At 43.2% G+C, this 15233-nt stretch overlaps 1 protein-coding gene across 2 annotated transcripts in view; it reads left to right on the top strand.

The window, feature by feature from the left end:
- The window catches only part of ldlrap1b (low density lipoprotein receptor adaptor protein 1b), a 33754-nt gene that overhangs the window by 13740 nt on the left and 4781 nt on the right, over window positions 1–15233 (top strand). The window contains exons 2-8 of one of the 2 annotated variants that reach the window (XM_079640317.1): window positions 2552–2694; window positions 3630–3742; window positions 6052–6166; window positions 7310–7382; window positions 10824–10919; window positions 13771–13865; window positions 15181–15215. In XM_079640317.1, the coding sequence (XP_079496443.1) occupies window positions 2552–2694; window positions 3630–3742; window positions 6052–6166; window positions 7310–7382; window positions 10824–10919; window positions 13771–13865; window positions 15181–15215 (670 nt within the window). Of the gene's footprint in view, window positions 1–2551; window positions 2695–3629; window positions 3743–6051; window positions 6167–7309; window positions 7383–10823; window positions 10920–13770; window positions 13905–15180; window positions 15216–15233 lie in introns of both variants that reach the window. The other variant, XM_079640316.1, reaches the window with a different exon arrangement.

The following is a 15233-nucleotide window of genomic DNA, read 5'->3' as shown; positions in this document are numbered from 1 at the left end:
ATTTTACTTGCCCGGGTACTGGACATTTTGCAGATGAGAAATTAGTAGCACACGTCTTCTATTGTTTCCCAAAAGATTACTACAAGGCCTTTTGTAGAACGCAGATCTTGCCTAGTTTCTAAAAGTAAAACAAAAATGTGTACTGTATCTGCTCAGTGTCATAAAATCAAGCTAGTATGTATTCATAGGATTTTGCTGACAGACAAACAAACCAGTGAACAGGACTCAAAACATAGCTTCCTTGGCAGAGGAAGTAATACTCGAGCTATAATGGGAACAAATACTGAAACCTTTATTTGAGCATAAGCAGATTAATCCAATTGTATATCAATTATAGACACAAATGTCAATCACAATTTTCTAAGTGCCCATATTGATTTAAATGTCTTCTTTAGTCTGTCAAAAAACCCAACTGCTCAGTTTACCATAATGTAATACTCAAAGTTTGGATAAGTGCATTTTTGGCATTTCTTCCTAAAAAAACGTTTACTAGCACTTCTGTCTATATTTTGAAGAGTCTCTGGTATGGGCTCAAATGTATAACCGACGTGAATACTCAATCTCTCTCCGTTCTCTAAAGAGTTATATTGCACTTGAGCAGAACTCTTTAATGCCAAATAACTGCTTTCACTCAAACAAAAACACAGTGGGAAACCACAGGGATCTATTTAGATCACCCTGAAGATACAGGGTCACACTAAGCCCACCCAGGGGTGAAGGGCATGACATTGTGCCCCAACTCACTATCACACCTCATAGTGGCACCTCCATTATCCTCTTATTAACATTAAGGAGATGTTAGCATGTTGTTTGTTGGAGTTAATGGCTGAAAAAGCAGTTTTATGTCCACATATACTATTTTTCTCACTCGGAAATGGTGTTTCCGCTCTAACTCTTTGGTCAGTTTGAAAGCTGCTGAACATCTTGGTCTTATTGATTTGATGTAAAGGTAAATGCAGGTCAGTTCTCACAAGTTCCTCTATTCCCTTTCACTGCTCCATCGTTGTGGAGTAGTCCTAGGACCAGCGGGCGCCCCAGGCTTTCTTCAGATTATTGATATTATATGGAGAGAAGAGCATCGCCTCAAGCAGCTCACAGTCTTCCTCCGATAAAAGAAATCCAAACCACAGCCTCAGAGTTTCATGCTACAGACGAAATGTACAATATTGAGTCCTGAATAAGCTTCACTGTCTCGTTCACCGGAGGAGATATCTTTTATGAATGACTTCACCGGCAGCAGTTGGCAGGATTGTAAATGAGTACAACAATTCAAGAGGGACCCGTTTTATCTCTTGAACCTGTATTTGACACCTAGCTCAAAACGGTGAAACTTTTTACATCGTGGACCAACATACAAAGAAGTACATCATCAGTAATATTTGTGGAGAGAAAGAGTTGACCATGCTGTTCAGCCTGGCACAAAAGCAATTTAGCTGGCCAAATAGATGACCATTAAAACAGTATGCTCACATATTTCTCATTTGTTCAGCCAATATCCATTACATAGGAGCTCTTGCTTTTGTCTAGACTAGAGGAATAGCAAAAAGCAAGAGCTCATTTACACGCACCCATAATGAGGATATGATTTGGCTGCTGTTGTATCCAATCTAGTTAAGTGTCATCATATCAAACGCTGGAGGAGATACATTTACCAATAACTTCGTCGGACATAATTGGCAGGATTGTAAATGAGTGTTGGCAAACAGTTAACAGGGACCAGTTTAATCTCTTGAACCTTTGTTTGACACCTTTTTAAAAAAAGTTTTAAAGTCATCAGCTGGGTGTTTAGATGAGGCAATTAGGGATGGGGGGGGGAGAGTAGGATATTAAAGTGAATATTGGATGAAAAACACTTAAAATAACTCACTATCTTGGTAGAAAAGTGAAAGATATACCCATACTAACAAAACAGGAATACATGTTTAGAAACAACAGACAAAATGTCCTATTCTTCTTTTCTATTTATTTATCATGTATTAATGTGAGGGGTCTTTTTTTTATTCATTTTCATTTATTTATTCATAATTTATCTTTATTATAAAAAGTCACCAAAAGAAAAGCCCTGTTTTTATAATAAAAAAATAAATACAAATCATTATTTGAGATTGGACCCTAAAGACTGCTTATGGAAATGAGCTGTTAGCAAAAATCTGGCATAATTAATCTCTTCTCTTTTCTGAGATTAATGTAATAGTATGCATGTTACTTTTTTAAATAAATACATAATAATAATTGTTTAATTGTTTTTCAACCCGAATAGATGTATGTCCTTTCTGTGATGCAATAAAATTACCCGTTTCTTAACAAAATGCAAGGCGGTAAAGTGATTCCATTTTAAGAGTACTATTGGGTTAATATTCTGAATACCAATCATTTTTGCGGGGATAAAGGTGACATGAAATGTTCATTCAGTGTCGTCCCTAGAGTGACTGCTGTTCTGTACTGACATGTTGTCTCACAGAATCTCTCTCAGCCTGCCTTACAGTAGAAACAGCCGGGTTGCTGATGAGCACTGAGTCACTGATGTATGTCTCTTATGTCTCCTCTGCAGAGCTTCCAGAGAACTGGACGGACACCAGGGAGACCCTTCTGGAGGGGATGGTGTTCCAGCTCAAGTACCTGGGGGTCACAATGGTTGAGCAGCCCAAAGGAGAGGAGCTGTCTGCGGCCGCTGTCAAGAGGATAGTGGCCACGGTGAGAGATGACACACACACACACACACACACACACACACACACACACACACACACACACACACACACACACACACACACACACACACACACACACACACACACACACACACACACACACACACACACACACACACACACACACACACAAAATGTGTTTCTCTCCAACTCTCCACTTTGTTCCCACCTCCCCGCCTGCACAACTTGAAAATCATACCCGCCCAGTAGCTTCCTCCTGCTTCTGACCTGGATGACACCTCTGTGAAAAGTGACTGTTTGGCTCCCTGCTCTCCTCCCCCGTGGCCCCGATGACATTTAGAAGAGGATGTGATTAGTTTGGACACTGTTGCTCAGTATATGGCTCAGCCTGCTTTATCATGGTAGAAAGGGCTTAATGTTATTGGATCTGGCAGCTCACTGGATAATGAAGTTAGCGGGAGCAGAGTGGTGGGACACGGTGATGTATTGGGAGGGAGGCGTGGGCCCTGATTGGGCCTAATCTGTTGGCCGCCCTTGTATGCCTCTGAAAAAATGATGTTATTCTGCCGAATGGGATATTTTTAAGTTATCAATTCCCTGTAATAGGTCCTGTAGTGCACTTGGCTTAAAGAAATATTTTGTCAGGCCAAAAGGAAGTAATTCATTCTGGATATCCCTCACTCGCACACACTTAATTTCTGAGGAGGTGTTTGTAGGGTTGTTAAGAGGGGACATAAAAAGAAAAAAGAAAAAAAAGAAATCTGAACATTTCGCAAAGCCAGCCTGAAAATGCTTGTTTCCGTTTGTTGCCATAATAGATTCAAAGGTTTTTACAGAGAGAAATGTTAGAAATCTCTTGTCTACATAAAGCAGAAAGTACTGTCAAAACAAATAAATATTTGTTGTCATTTTTTTAAACTTTTCACTGGATTGACTTTCCTTTTCCCTTTCCTCCAGGCCAAAGCAAGTGGGAAAAAACTCCAGAAAGTCACATTAACGGTCTCCCCAAGAGGAATCATCCTTTACGACAGTGCCTCCAACCAGATGATAGAAAATATCTCCATATACAGGTCAGTGCTCCTCAACTACACTCTTCCTAACACACCCTGTGTCCCTGACTCAGCCGGCTGGTCCCAGGTCTGAAATACTTTAGCTTGTCCGTATCAGCTAAATTAAAACTAAAGTTGTTATTTGTTCTCATCCATCACGGGGTGGATGCAAGTTTAAGAGCAGGTATGGTATTCCAAGGGTGTGTGTGTGTGTGTGTGTGTGTGTGTGTGTGTGTGTGTGTGTGTGTGTGTGTGTGTGTGTGTGTGTGTGTGTGTGTGTGTGTGTGTGTGTGTGTGTGTGTGTGTGTGTGTGTGTGTGTGTGTGTGTGTGTGTGTGTGTGTGTGTGTGTGTGTGTGTGTGTGTGTGTGTGTGTGTGTGTGTGTGTGTGTGTGTGTGTGTGTGTGTGTATGTAAAGACAGCAGTATGTCTCATCAATCTATCCTCCCTAGGGAGCATGCCATCAGCTGTATGTCTGACTTTGAGACAAACACCAATTCTCCCTAGTAAATGTCAACAGATCTCACTTGCCTGCTGCAGCTTGCACGCTTAAAGCTGCCTAACCTCTATTGGCCTCAAGCTTACAATCCAAGTTTGAATAACTTTTCTAAAATTCTACATTGATCCAGGAGATGTTGGACTTTAAATCATTTTTACACGCAAAAGGCTTATGTTGAATAATTTCTCCTAAATTCTGGCAGATTGAGGACAAATCTCTATTCTTTTCTTAAGTCATCCTAAAGTTAGATTTTATTTCTACTTCATCTTTCAGGCTTTTCTTTGTCACCTTCTGATTTATGCAACAGTTACATTTCTCCCACCTGCTTAATTTGAAATCCCCTGTCATGGAAGAACTGTTCCTGGCCGTTAAGAATGATCATTTGGAGATCACTTCTCATACAGGATTTTCTTCCTGTACATCGGTGGGCCAACCCTAACCCGAAAACCTCAACCTTTGAATTTATTGCCACAAGCTTCCCTTTATTTGTGTGCAAAAAAAAACAAAGCATACAACCCCACTCCTTTGTGATGCTTGGTCAGTAAACTGCTAATACTCTATGATATATTCTGCCATTTGTAGAACATGAGGTAAATACTGCAGCAATTAGACGGCCGACTGCGCAAGGTGAGTCCAGCTGTGACCTCAGGATGGTGTGGAGACGTAAAGCATCTGGTTGTATCTCGCACCCCATTGGATCGTTCCTCCCATGGACATCTGCTCATAAGACAGACGACCAATAAAAGTAATGGATTTGCCTAGACACCTAATTTCCCCGTCGCCCTCCCTCCCAAACATTAGCCCGTAAATCTCCATTGTGCAGCCTGCAGCTACGGTTCTTAAACCGCCCAAACTTTTCCTCCTTTGCTTTTATTTGTTTATTATATCCACGCCTCTTATCCCTTAGTCATTAGTTAACCGAGTGTGAGACTATCCCGCTGTGAAGTTTGAGCACAGTGCTAATGCTCCAAGGGGAGAGGAAGGACAGATGGCACACATTCATTATAGCCTTCCTCCATCGTTTTGGGCCTTCCTCCCCATTTGGCCCGTGCACCGGTCACTTTGGTATACAGCATGATGATTAAACGATGGAGGAAAGCTATTTGTGGAGCATCTCAGTGTCATTTAAAATCCCTACTCTGCACCTGGGACTGACAAGCAAGAATGATATCTCTCCTAAACACGACAGAAAAAACTCTTGACAACCTCCTACCCCGGGACAAACACAATCACCTGTGTCTGCGTGAGTCTTTTCATGTACCTTTCAACAGGGGCCCAATCTGAGCACTGTCATTTTAGTGTGTGTGTGTGTGTGTGTGTGTGTGTGTGTGTGTGTGTGTGTGTGTGTGTGTGTGTGTGTGTGTGTGTGTGTGTGTGTGTGTGTGTGTGTGTGTGTGTGTGTGTGTGTGTGTGTGTGTGTGTGTGTGTGTGTGTGTGTGTGTGTGTGTGTGTGTGTGTGTGTGTGTGTGTGTGTGTGTGTGTGTGTGTGTGTGTGTGTGTGTGTGTGTGTGTGTGTAGCAGGTGGACACAGAAGGAGTGTGATGTAGCGACTTGTTTGAAACTGCATCCCTTTTGGGAAATTGCACAGATGTCCACTCACACGTGTTCAGTTCAAATACACGACATTGTGCAGCCCTACCTGCAAACAGTTGTGCGTGCAGCTGGTTTCATGAATGGCATTCTCTTTTTTTGAATTGCTAGATGGAACAGTTTTTAAATGAGATTGCTTGGACTAGCTTAACGGCTTAGTGCAGATGAAGTTGCACGATGGCCCCGCACAACTCTTTAAATTTTGCAGTTTTTATTAAATGTGTGTTTTTTCCCCCCTCTCAGAATATCATATTGCACAGCGGACAAGATACATGACAAAGTGTTTGCCTACATCGTCCAGAGCCAACACAACGAGACGTTGCAGTGTCATGCCTTCCTCTGCACAAAGAGAAAAATGGTACGTAAATGATTTTCTGCGTCTACATGTACCTGAAACACCACTTGTGTGCACAGTAGGCTGTTAACAGATCTCCCCCCTTTCTAAATAAAGGAACACTTGAACATTTGCTTTCTTTCCAAGACTAAGATTCATATCACCTTCGTGTATTTTAGATATGAAGCAACAGCCAGGTATCAGGTTAGCTTAGCATATAGTCTGGGATCAAGGGGAAATGGGTATCCTGGCTCTGTACCAACTGAAGCCAATACAATCCTCCTATCAGCACTTTTATACCTCCCTAGTTAATTATTCATGATGCAAGACCAAGAACACAACTTGTTTTAACATTGTGTATTTGTGCAGAATAAACAAAAAAGTAACCTGTCAATAAGTATGATTTATTAGTTCTGGTAGCTAGTTTTTCCCACCGTTCTGAAAAGCTGTAACCTTATGTTCCTTTTTGTATTACCTATTCACCTCCTGGCTGTGGCTTCATATTGAGCAAACTAAAGTGCCATATATATTTTTAACGAATTCCCAAGAAATCAAATTGCCCACCCCCTTGAACTATCCATTTAATGCCATGGGTTACATATAAATGAATGTAAAGTGAGAACAGCTTCAGGCTGTAGCTGCAGATTGTGTACGGTGCAGGATTCTGCATTCAGGTATTTCACACAGCTATTGCTCCTGGCAGTGTGTGGAAAGCACTCTATGCAGATACAGTGTGTTGCAGAGAGACCTCAGTACATCTGCCACTTTTAACCACTTTACTTATATGTATGCAAATGTCCAAGTATTAGGAAAAAGGCGCGGAGGGAGAACTTAAAGGGGCGGGGGGGCTGTCATCCCCCTGTGGCATTCTCTCCATCCCTGGAGGTTTGCAGAACGAGGGAGCCACTCCCTCCTTTTCCTTCCCCTCACTAATTTAGTTCTGGCAGAAAGGCCACGTATCCTCCCTCTTACATAAACAACTCGTCATGGATCCTACGGGTTTCTTTTCCTCCTTTTCAAGTATCTGTGAAGGAACTTCTTCTGTTGGCGGTCACTTCCTGTTTTTAGCACAGTCGTCACAGCTTCCTGTCGTGTTACTGTATGTGGAAGCATTGAATACTCATCTTCCCTTTTTGACTTCACCTTTCCCCCCCCCCCCCCCCACAGGCCCAGGCGGTGACCCTAACGGTGGCTCAGGCTTTCAGAGTGGCGTTTGAATTCTGGCAGGCTGCCAAGGAAGGTACGCATGGTCGCCCCAGACAACCAGAGAAGTGTGACGGAGGAGTGAAAATGTTCTTTCCCCTCTCCCCCCCCGCCGTTGTCAGTCTCTTCATTTACTGTACACACTGTGTGTCTTCCGTCTTAGTAACCAAACAAAGATCCTGTCTTTTTTTTATCCCGATGTTTTCTAAACAACGTGGAGATAAAAATGGCTCTCAGCCTTGACACCTCCAAGAGACCCGTGTGATATACTGCAGAACTATTCACTGACTTCTCACCTCAAACCCTCACATACAGTAGAGGAATGTCCCCGGTGATTAAAGACGTCGCCCTAACAGTGCTTCAATCATTATCCTGAGAACAGAGAAACATGCTTTAGTTTAGTGAAGCCTCTTTATTACAGGCAGCTCAGTCATGGTTAAAGAGTCATCTGGGTATCGACACCGGGGGGGTGGAGAGGAGTTAAGGTGAGCCCGGGGCAGAGGTGGGCTGACAGGAGGTAAATCTTCCTTTTTACAGTGAGAGCAGGACTCACCCGTGTGGGAGGCTGGGAGTTCCCTCAGATGGGTTTCATCTGAAGTGCAAACATGTTCCTTTTCTCCTCCATTACATATTTATATTTTCACGTCAGACTTGTGAGGCATGCAACCTCTTTTAATGGCATTCATTTTAATAGTAGACTACACTGAGGAAAAAAGCAGACAGTGCATGTTCAGGCACCTCCGTGGACACAGCAGGCAATCAAATTGCACTGTAAGCCTGGTGTCACACACATTCTTCTGTACAGCTCAGCAGAACATGCATGTGATTTACTGCATGTATGACTCCAGTGTAAATGAGCAGCTCACATAATACAGGTTTCTGCACCCCCCCTCCCCTCCAATCTTCTCCACGAGTGTCGAAGGCGCCCTTTTGAATTTGTTCGTGATTTATTCCTTTGTTGCCGTCTTGTCTTGTTTTGCACCTGGCACCTTGACCCCGCCCCCTTTGTGGAGTTATTCCTCTTTCCCCTTCTCCTCCTCCTCCCCCCCCCCATCACAGCGCTCGCTTCTGCTTCTTATAAGGAGGCTAGGAGAGAAGGAGTGGGGGGGGATGGTTGATGAGGAGAGAGGGCAAGAGAGCATGAAAGGCGGGGCAGCGGGGGCTTCTGGGACGGGGGGTGTGTAAGAGAGAAAGGAAAATGATTGTGTGCGTGTGTCAGCGGGAGCTCAACCCCCTGGCAGATTCAGTGTCAGTGCCATTGATCCTGTCGCTGCGCGAAGGCGAGTTTATTTATGCCGTTCTTTAGAGACACACACTGGCACTGCATACATCCTTTTCTATTCACTCCACATTCCTACATGTTCTTCTTCTACGGTGTATTTTGATGCACATTTCCAATCTAAGGGAGGGATTATTTGTCCTCCAACATCAGGGCCATGGGCTCCTTTCCTCACGCCTCTTCATTTGGTTGTTTGTAACTTTGAGTTGAATATTAAATCGGCTGCCTCCTCTATCACCCTTTAAGTTTTCTTCTTTTTTTCCCTTCCCTCGCCATTCTTCGCGCTCTTCTTTTTCTAAGCGGGCCTACTAAGCAGTTACATTTGCAGAGCTGTTCTCTCCCAGTTCAGTGCAGTGTCACTGGTGAAGGAGAACTCGTGTCAAGCTGGTGGGGTTATGGCGGGGGGAAGAAAGATATTTTCACAAAGAGAGTAGAAGAGAAGAAGAAGGGGAGATAGGGAGAGGGGGACAAATCCATTGGAGTCTGTTTCATTAAAGTTACAAGACCCTGGAGGATCAGAGCAGGAAGAGGGGATATCTACTGTGTGTCTAGTTTACTGCTGCTGTTTCTTACCGACTCTCCTCCGACACCCACAGTGGTTCTCCACAGCCCACCATGCATTCCTGACCCACATTCCTCTGTCTATTTCTGCTCTCATGTGTTCATAAATCTGTGTTCATTGAATATTCACTGTAAACACTACAGCTGGCTTTGAACTGAGCAGATGTGTATGTTGCTGCCATGTTTAGCTGGCTGAAAAACGATGCTCTGGAGAGGCAGAGGGGGGGATACAGTCGCTCCAGGGAAAGTTGTGTAACACTGTCATCACTTGGCTACCTGGGCTCATGGGAAATTGGATGTGGTGCTTTTTTTAGAGATAGGATGATGATGATGAAATACAATCTCCTTGCTGTAAGCAGGTCTCGTTAAACAGTAATGGACATTTAATCTGTACTTACAGTATAGGAAGCTTGAGTTACAGTGAGTGTGCATTTCTGTTTCGGTAAGAGTTCACACTTGTTCAAAAGGTATTTCCTGTGTTAGCCTTCATACCATGGGAAAGGTGATGTTTTAGTAAGTAGACATAGTGTAAAGATGCATTTGTGAGTAGACTGTGTCTGTATTGATCAAGCAAGAGCAGGTGATTACTCCTAACTGGCCTTATTTTCTCAGGGTGAAGCATTTGTGTTCCAGTAATAGGAGCAGACCATGTACATGCAGAAAACTATAACACTCACTGCAGAAGATTCCTAACCTGTTAGAGACGATGGTATTCACTCAGAGAATATTGAAGACTTTTTAAAAGATGTCCAGGACCATGCTGCCTCAGCAGAAACGGATTCCCTCACAATGTTACGCTTTATTGTGAGGAGGAAAATGCAGCTGCACAACAGAGATTATTCTGTCAGAGCCAAACACTTTGGAAGTAATAAATCTAACTTTCATGGCCCTTATGAGCCTCCATAATGCACATGACTCCTCAGTGAGATTAGGTGTAACTGAATTAAAATGGGTGAAATACTTTGATAGGGTCTCGTATCATTTGTATTATAAAAAATAATGTAGCTATTATATTTGATGATATGGGTTCAATTTTTCAATGCAACCTTTTTCACTCGTTATGTAAAAAAACAACCGTTAACAAGGGGTGTAACTGAAAGGCTTATTAAACACAGTACGACTTGTTTCCATGGGGAAGTTTTACAGATGAGTCACACGTGTGTTAAGTCCTGGCTTGACCTTCAGTGCAATTCCAAGGAGACATTCTGAAATGCTTGATAAATGCGATCCCTCTTCTCTAGAATGAGTTTAAGAGAGGGTGAAATACAATGAGAGCTGTTGTCACTTGCACTTGGTGAAAAGCCTTCTTCTCAGCAGGTGAGAATGTTTGCAGCGTATTATTCCTCTGACCCAGATGCCATGCCTGCTCTATTTAAATGCTGCACTTAATGTATTTACTGCTGTGTGTGTTACAATCTTTCGAGGTCCCTCTAGGTTTCAGCTGGCAGGTGGCCTGAGTAATGGCCTTGTCTGCCAATTTACGGCCGCTAATTTGTATACACTCGTGATATGCTTGGTTAGAGAAACATTTTAAGCAGCAAGAAAGGTAAACAGTGCCTTAAGTATCACCCTGTGGTTACACGCCCCTGATTCACAGTTTGACTGACTGCTTGTTGTCCTCCTCCACCCCTCACACAGACAAAGAGAAGAGAGCGAAGTCGGGTTCGGACGGAGAAGCAGCCAGCAGCTCGCAGTCGGACAGCTCGGCTAGCCTGGGCAGCCTGAAGGGAGGAGGTGAGTCATGTCACCCATCATTACGTCTTTCTCTCTCCCCCTCCCTCGCCCTTTCTGTCAGGAATCGTAGCCTCGGGGGGGGGAGGGAAGAGTAATCAGCCACTTGTCAAAGGTTTGCTTCTATTGAGGATGCAAGTCAGCTGACAACAATCTGCGTTATTCTTTCACGCTAGCTTCATTGCAATAAACAGCAAATGACATTTTCAGCGGTCTATTTATGTAATGATAATGGCAATGATGATGATGGTGGTTTTAATTAGGAAAATTGAAATCCGTGTTGTGGATCCATTAAAAACAAATCCTGGTTCACCAATCCCCGTGACATTTACAACAATAGAGAACTGTTCACGGAAAAACAACCATTCTTTCTCCTTTTAGAAGCACAATTACAGCCCTGTTTGCATGGAAAGCATGAAAGAGGCCATTGTTTGATTAGATGAACTGAGATTTCCAGGATTTTAGACGTGGCTCAGGCTTTCTAAACAAGCTGTTGGCGCCCAGTGAGCCAGGCAACCTTAAGGCATTATTAGTTCCATGTATTGCCCTCGCTCCAGGAGTCAATAAGATGAGGAGCATCTTGATGCCAGTGGCACAATGGCTGTTCACTTATTTCTCATTTCTCTTTGTTTTCCTGTTTTGTTTGTGCTTTTTTCACTTTCACACATGAGCGGTTACTGTACAGTTTCTTTTTCAAGCAGAAAAGCCTTAAAAAACCTCTAAAAACATCAGCTTTGTGCTGAGCTCCCCCCCCCGCCCCGCCAGGTGGCCTCCAGCCAGAGAGTGATCTCTCATCATAAATCTGATCTGATACTTTATTTGGGGCTGTGGCCCACACGGGTTGTAAGGATGATCCCCTGGTGAGAAGTCGTAAAGTGGGACTTAGAAAACGATTCTGGCGACAGAGAGGCTCGGTGTGCGTTATTGGAGAAACGTTATCCCACTGACCGTACGGTGGGCCGTTTGGCTGCCAGCAGATTTTATTTCTGTACAGCAAATTGGCGTAATTGTACAGCAGAGTTATAAACGGTAGAAGCTGCTGAGTGCCTTTCAAAACAGGCTGAGCATTGCCATCCTTTCCTGAAGCAAAGATTGGGGACAGCCGAGCTTTAGAGCTATCAGAAAGCTGCTCCTATGCACCATTTATTCACTTTGGCCGATCGAATGGCATGCCACTGAGTCAGAGAGACTCTCAGGATCAGTTGTGTTGTCAGAGGTGAGTCAGATGTATTCATGAGACATAATACCCTCTGCTCTCTCCTGGCGCCAGGCCTCTCACAGAGGCTACAAGATAGGCATGCCACTTCTTCCGGTGTCGCCCTGATTGGTCGGGGGTTTAGCCTGATCATCCCATCTGTTATCTTCTCTTTAAAGGCTTACATGTAGGCATGCAACTAAAACGTATATAATACATCTATAAACAATCTGCAGACAAAGAGTTTATTCATAGTATTTTTTCTTTGTCTTTAAAGCTTCGTTACTTTTTTATTACGCATTTGGCCTTCAATGATCATGATCACCAGTGGGAGAATATCTGATCAGTTGCATGAGCATGAAGGACCGTGCCGACACAAGCACCTTTATGAAAGATTCAGAGCAGTGCAGAGCTTTTTCTCTTGGCAGCAGCATACACTCTCTGTAGGAACAAAGAAAGAGAAATGCATTATGGACGATTCAGCCTGCTTTCTATCGATTAATCATTCACTATATAAAACGTCAACAATTTGAAAAAATGCTTTTGACAATCCCCCAGAAACCATAGGTATACCTTCACATAGATTTTTTTTGTCCGAATAAAAGTCTCAAATCAACAGATGTATAATTTACTTTATTTAGAGGCCCTATTCTGCTTTTGGAATGGCTCTCTTTCCTGTAGAGTGTTATATAGGTTTTTGTGCTTGTTAATGCAAAAAAGATCTCGGAAACATAATCCATATTTTAAAATGATTGCCAATTCATTATTTTGCGTTACACTAAGTTACCACTGCTTGTAGCTTTAGTTAAACATGCTAGCAAGTTGCTCTCTGAGGGGTATTACCGTCATATGAGTCTAAACCCCCCCTCTCTTTCTGCATGAGTGACAGCTCTAGTCCCACCATATTGCCTTCTTCATAACAGCACAATACTCCAAATGCCTTAGAGCTCAGTGTTGACAGAGCGGACAAGTCCAAGGGAATTGCTGTGGTGCTACAGTACAAATCATTGAGCTTTTACTGTTCACTCGATGGACAACATTAGCCTTAAGGCTAGACAGAAATTAGTGTTGACACACATTAATCATCGGGCAAGGCCATTACAAGTCAATCTGATTACAGATCAGTGGTGTCACCTTTTTAAGGCGTGCAAGTCAGGAGGTTACTCCATACTCTCACTCATCACAAATGACACCCCACAGATGGCTGCATCGCTGAGGTGCATTAGTGGCTGAAGAAGAGAAGATGCATAGACTTTACGCATGCGTGCTGCTGTAGTCCGTTGCATGAGTATGAATATTATAATCGCAGGATCTCATCAAAAAGTCATTTAACTTCATTATTAAACAATTGTCTGTAGGCTCGGAATCTAATGATGAATGTGAAAGGTTGCTTCACTTACTTTATATGTTTAATTACTTTTATTATGCCGCTACCTATTTTGTTTTACCTTGAATTTAAACATATTCAATATTTTCTTTATTAATGTGTACTTTTAATGTGTTCTTCATTTAGTGTTAGTCTACTCTACTCATTTTGCTTTTAAGCTGCACTGTCCCCTGTAACCATGTACATTTATCTACTGTGGGACGAATAAAGGATACTGATTCTTATTTGCATGTCATTTAGATGTATTTACTTTGTTTTGCTTTGCCTTCCAGAGGTGGCCACAGGAACACTTCTGGACTTGGCAGAGGGAGCCAACATGGTGCTGGTCCACTCAGGAACAAAGCAGACTGAATCGGATCCCTTTACGGTGCATAATCATCCCACAGAGAACAACAATACTGTATGGGTAAGAGTCGGGCTGGTCAATACGTTTCAGCTGTTCAGGCTCGATAAGATGGGACACGAGAAGAGATACACGCAGTAAACACTGATTAATGAAGTGCCTGGTATCTGTTGTGTCCAAAGGAGTGGACCCTACAGTTACACGGCTGCTGCACAGTCACACAATAGTCTATCGAACAGAGCTGGCCTTATCAAATGGTCACATAGCTACAGAGGTGGTGGGCTGCAAGTAACTGAGATAAACCCCCTGAGACCGTGTGAGGCAAGAGGAGACTGCTCTTGTGCAACACGTTCTCACTCCTTTCGCATCATTCATCAGCTTTTAGTCGGATAGGCTTAAACATGTGCTTAACATTATATTACTACTTGATGAGGTTTTAATAGATCGATCAAAGTTTGTTTATATAGCCCAATATCACACATTTTACATTATCACCGGGGGTTTTACAGTCTGTACAGAATACGACACCCTCTGTCGTTTGACCCTCACATCGGACATGGATAAACTCCCCACAGCTCATTGTAGAAGTATAAGAAAAAGATGAAGATGGGTCCAGATGGATGTCAACAATCCTCCGGTGGTTGTAGACAGAACCACAGCCACGACTCATGATCCAGGCTCAGAAAAAATCTGGGTTTGGGTTAAGTGATGTTAGTAATTATATCAGTAAGTAACTGAGATAAGTACTTGATATACGTGTACATAAAGTAAGTTAAATAACTCAACCCGTAAGAAGGTTGACATTTCAAATCCTCAAACAGACAAAGTCCAGAAGGTAGACTGGTACTTTTAAAGGTAGGGTAGGTAAGAATGGAGAAACCAGCTCGAGTGCGCTAGAATTTGAAAGTACACAACCAGAAGAAAAAATCTGCCCCTTCTTTCAGACTTCCTTACAGAGCCCCTCCTCCAACACACACGAACGCGCACATGACCAATGAGGGCACGAGATAAGTTTGTGCACAGATGGAAGGCTGTCAGGCAGGTAGGCCATCCAGTTATTTTAGCCAGGCCGGCTCAGATGATTGGTCATGCTTTTTACTGCGCCAGGGGGTGTCCGGTGCCTTGCTCAAGGGCACCACGGCAGGGCAGGAGGTGAACTGGGACCTCTCCAAGTTGCAGTCCACACTCCATATTTCAGGTCTGGTCGGGGACTTGAACCGGCAACCCTACAGCCCCCAGTCCAAGCCCATACTGACTGAGCCACTGCCGGACAGACTTATCATCTCTTGAGACTTCAACGTTATCACTAACCAACATGTGTGTGTGTTCTGTGTTTCAGGAGTTGGAGGACGGTCTGGACGAGGCTTTCTCAAGGTGAGAACACGTGAGATT

The sequence above is a fragment of the Notothenia rossii genome, assembly GCF_949606895.1.
Source record: "Notothenia rossii genome assembly, chromosome: 7".
Classification (NCBI taxonomy): domain Eukaryota; kingdom Metazoa; phylum Chordata; class Actinopteri; order Perciformes; family Nototheniidae; genus Notothenia; species Notothenia rossii.
The sequence above is the reverse complement of the archived record's forward strand: the minus strand, read 5'-3'. Positions and strand labels throughout refer to the sequence as shown.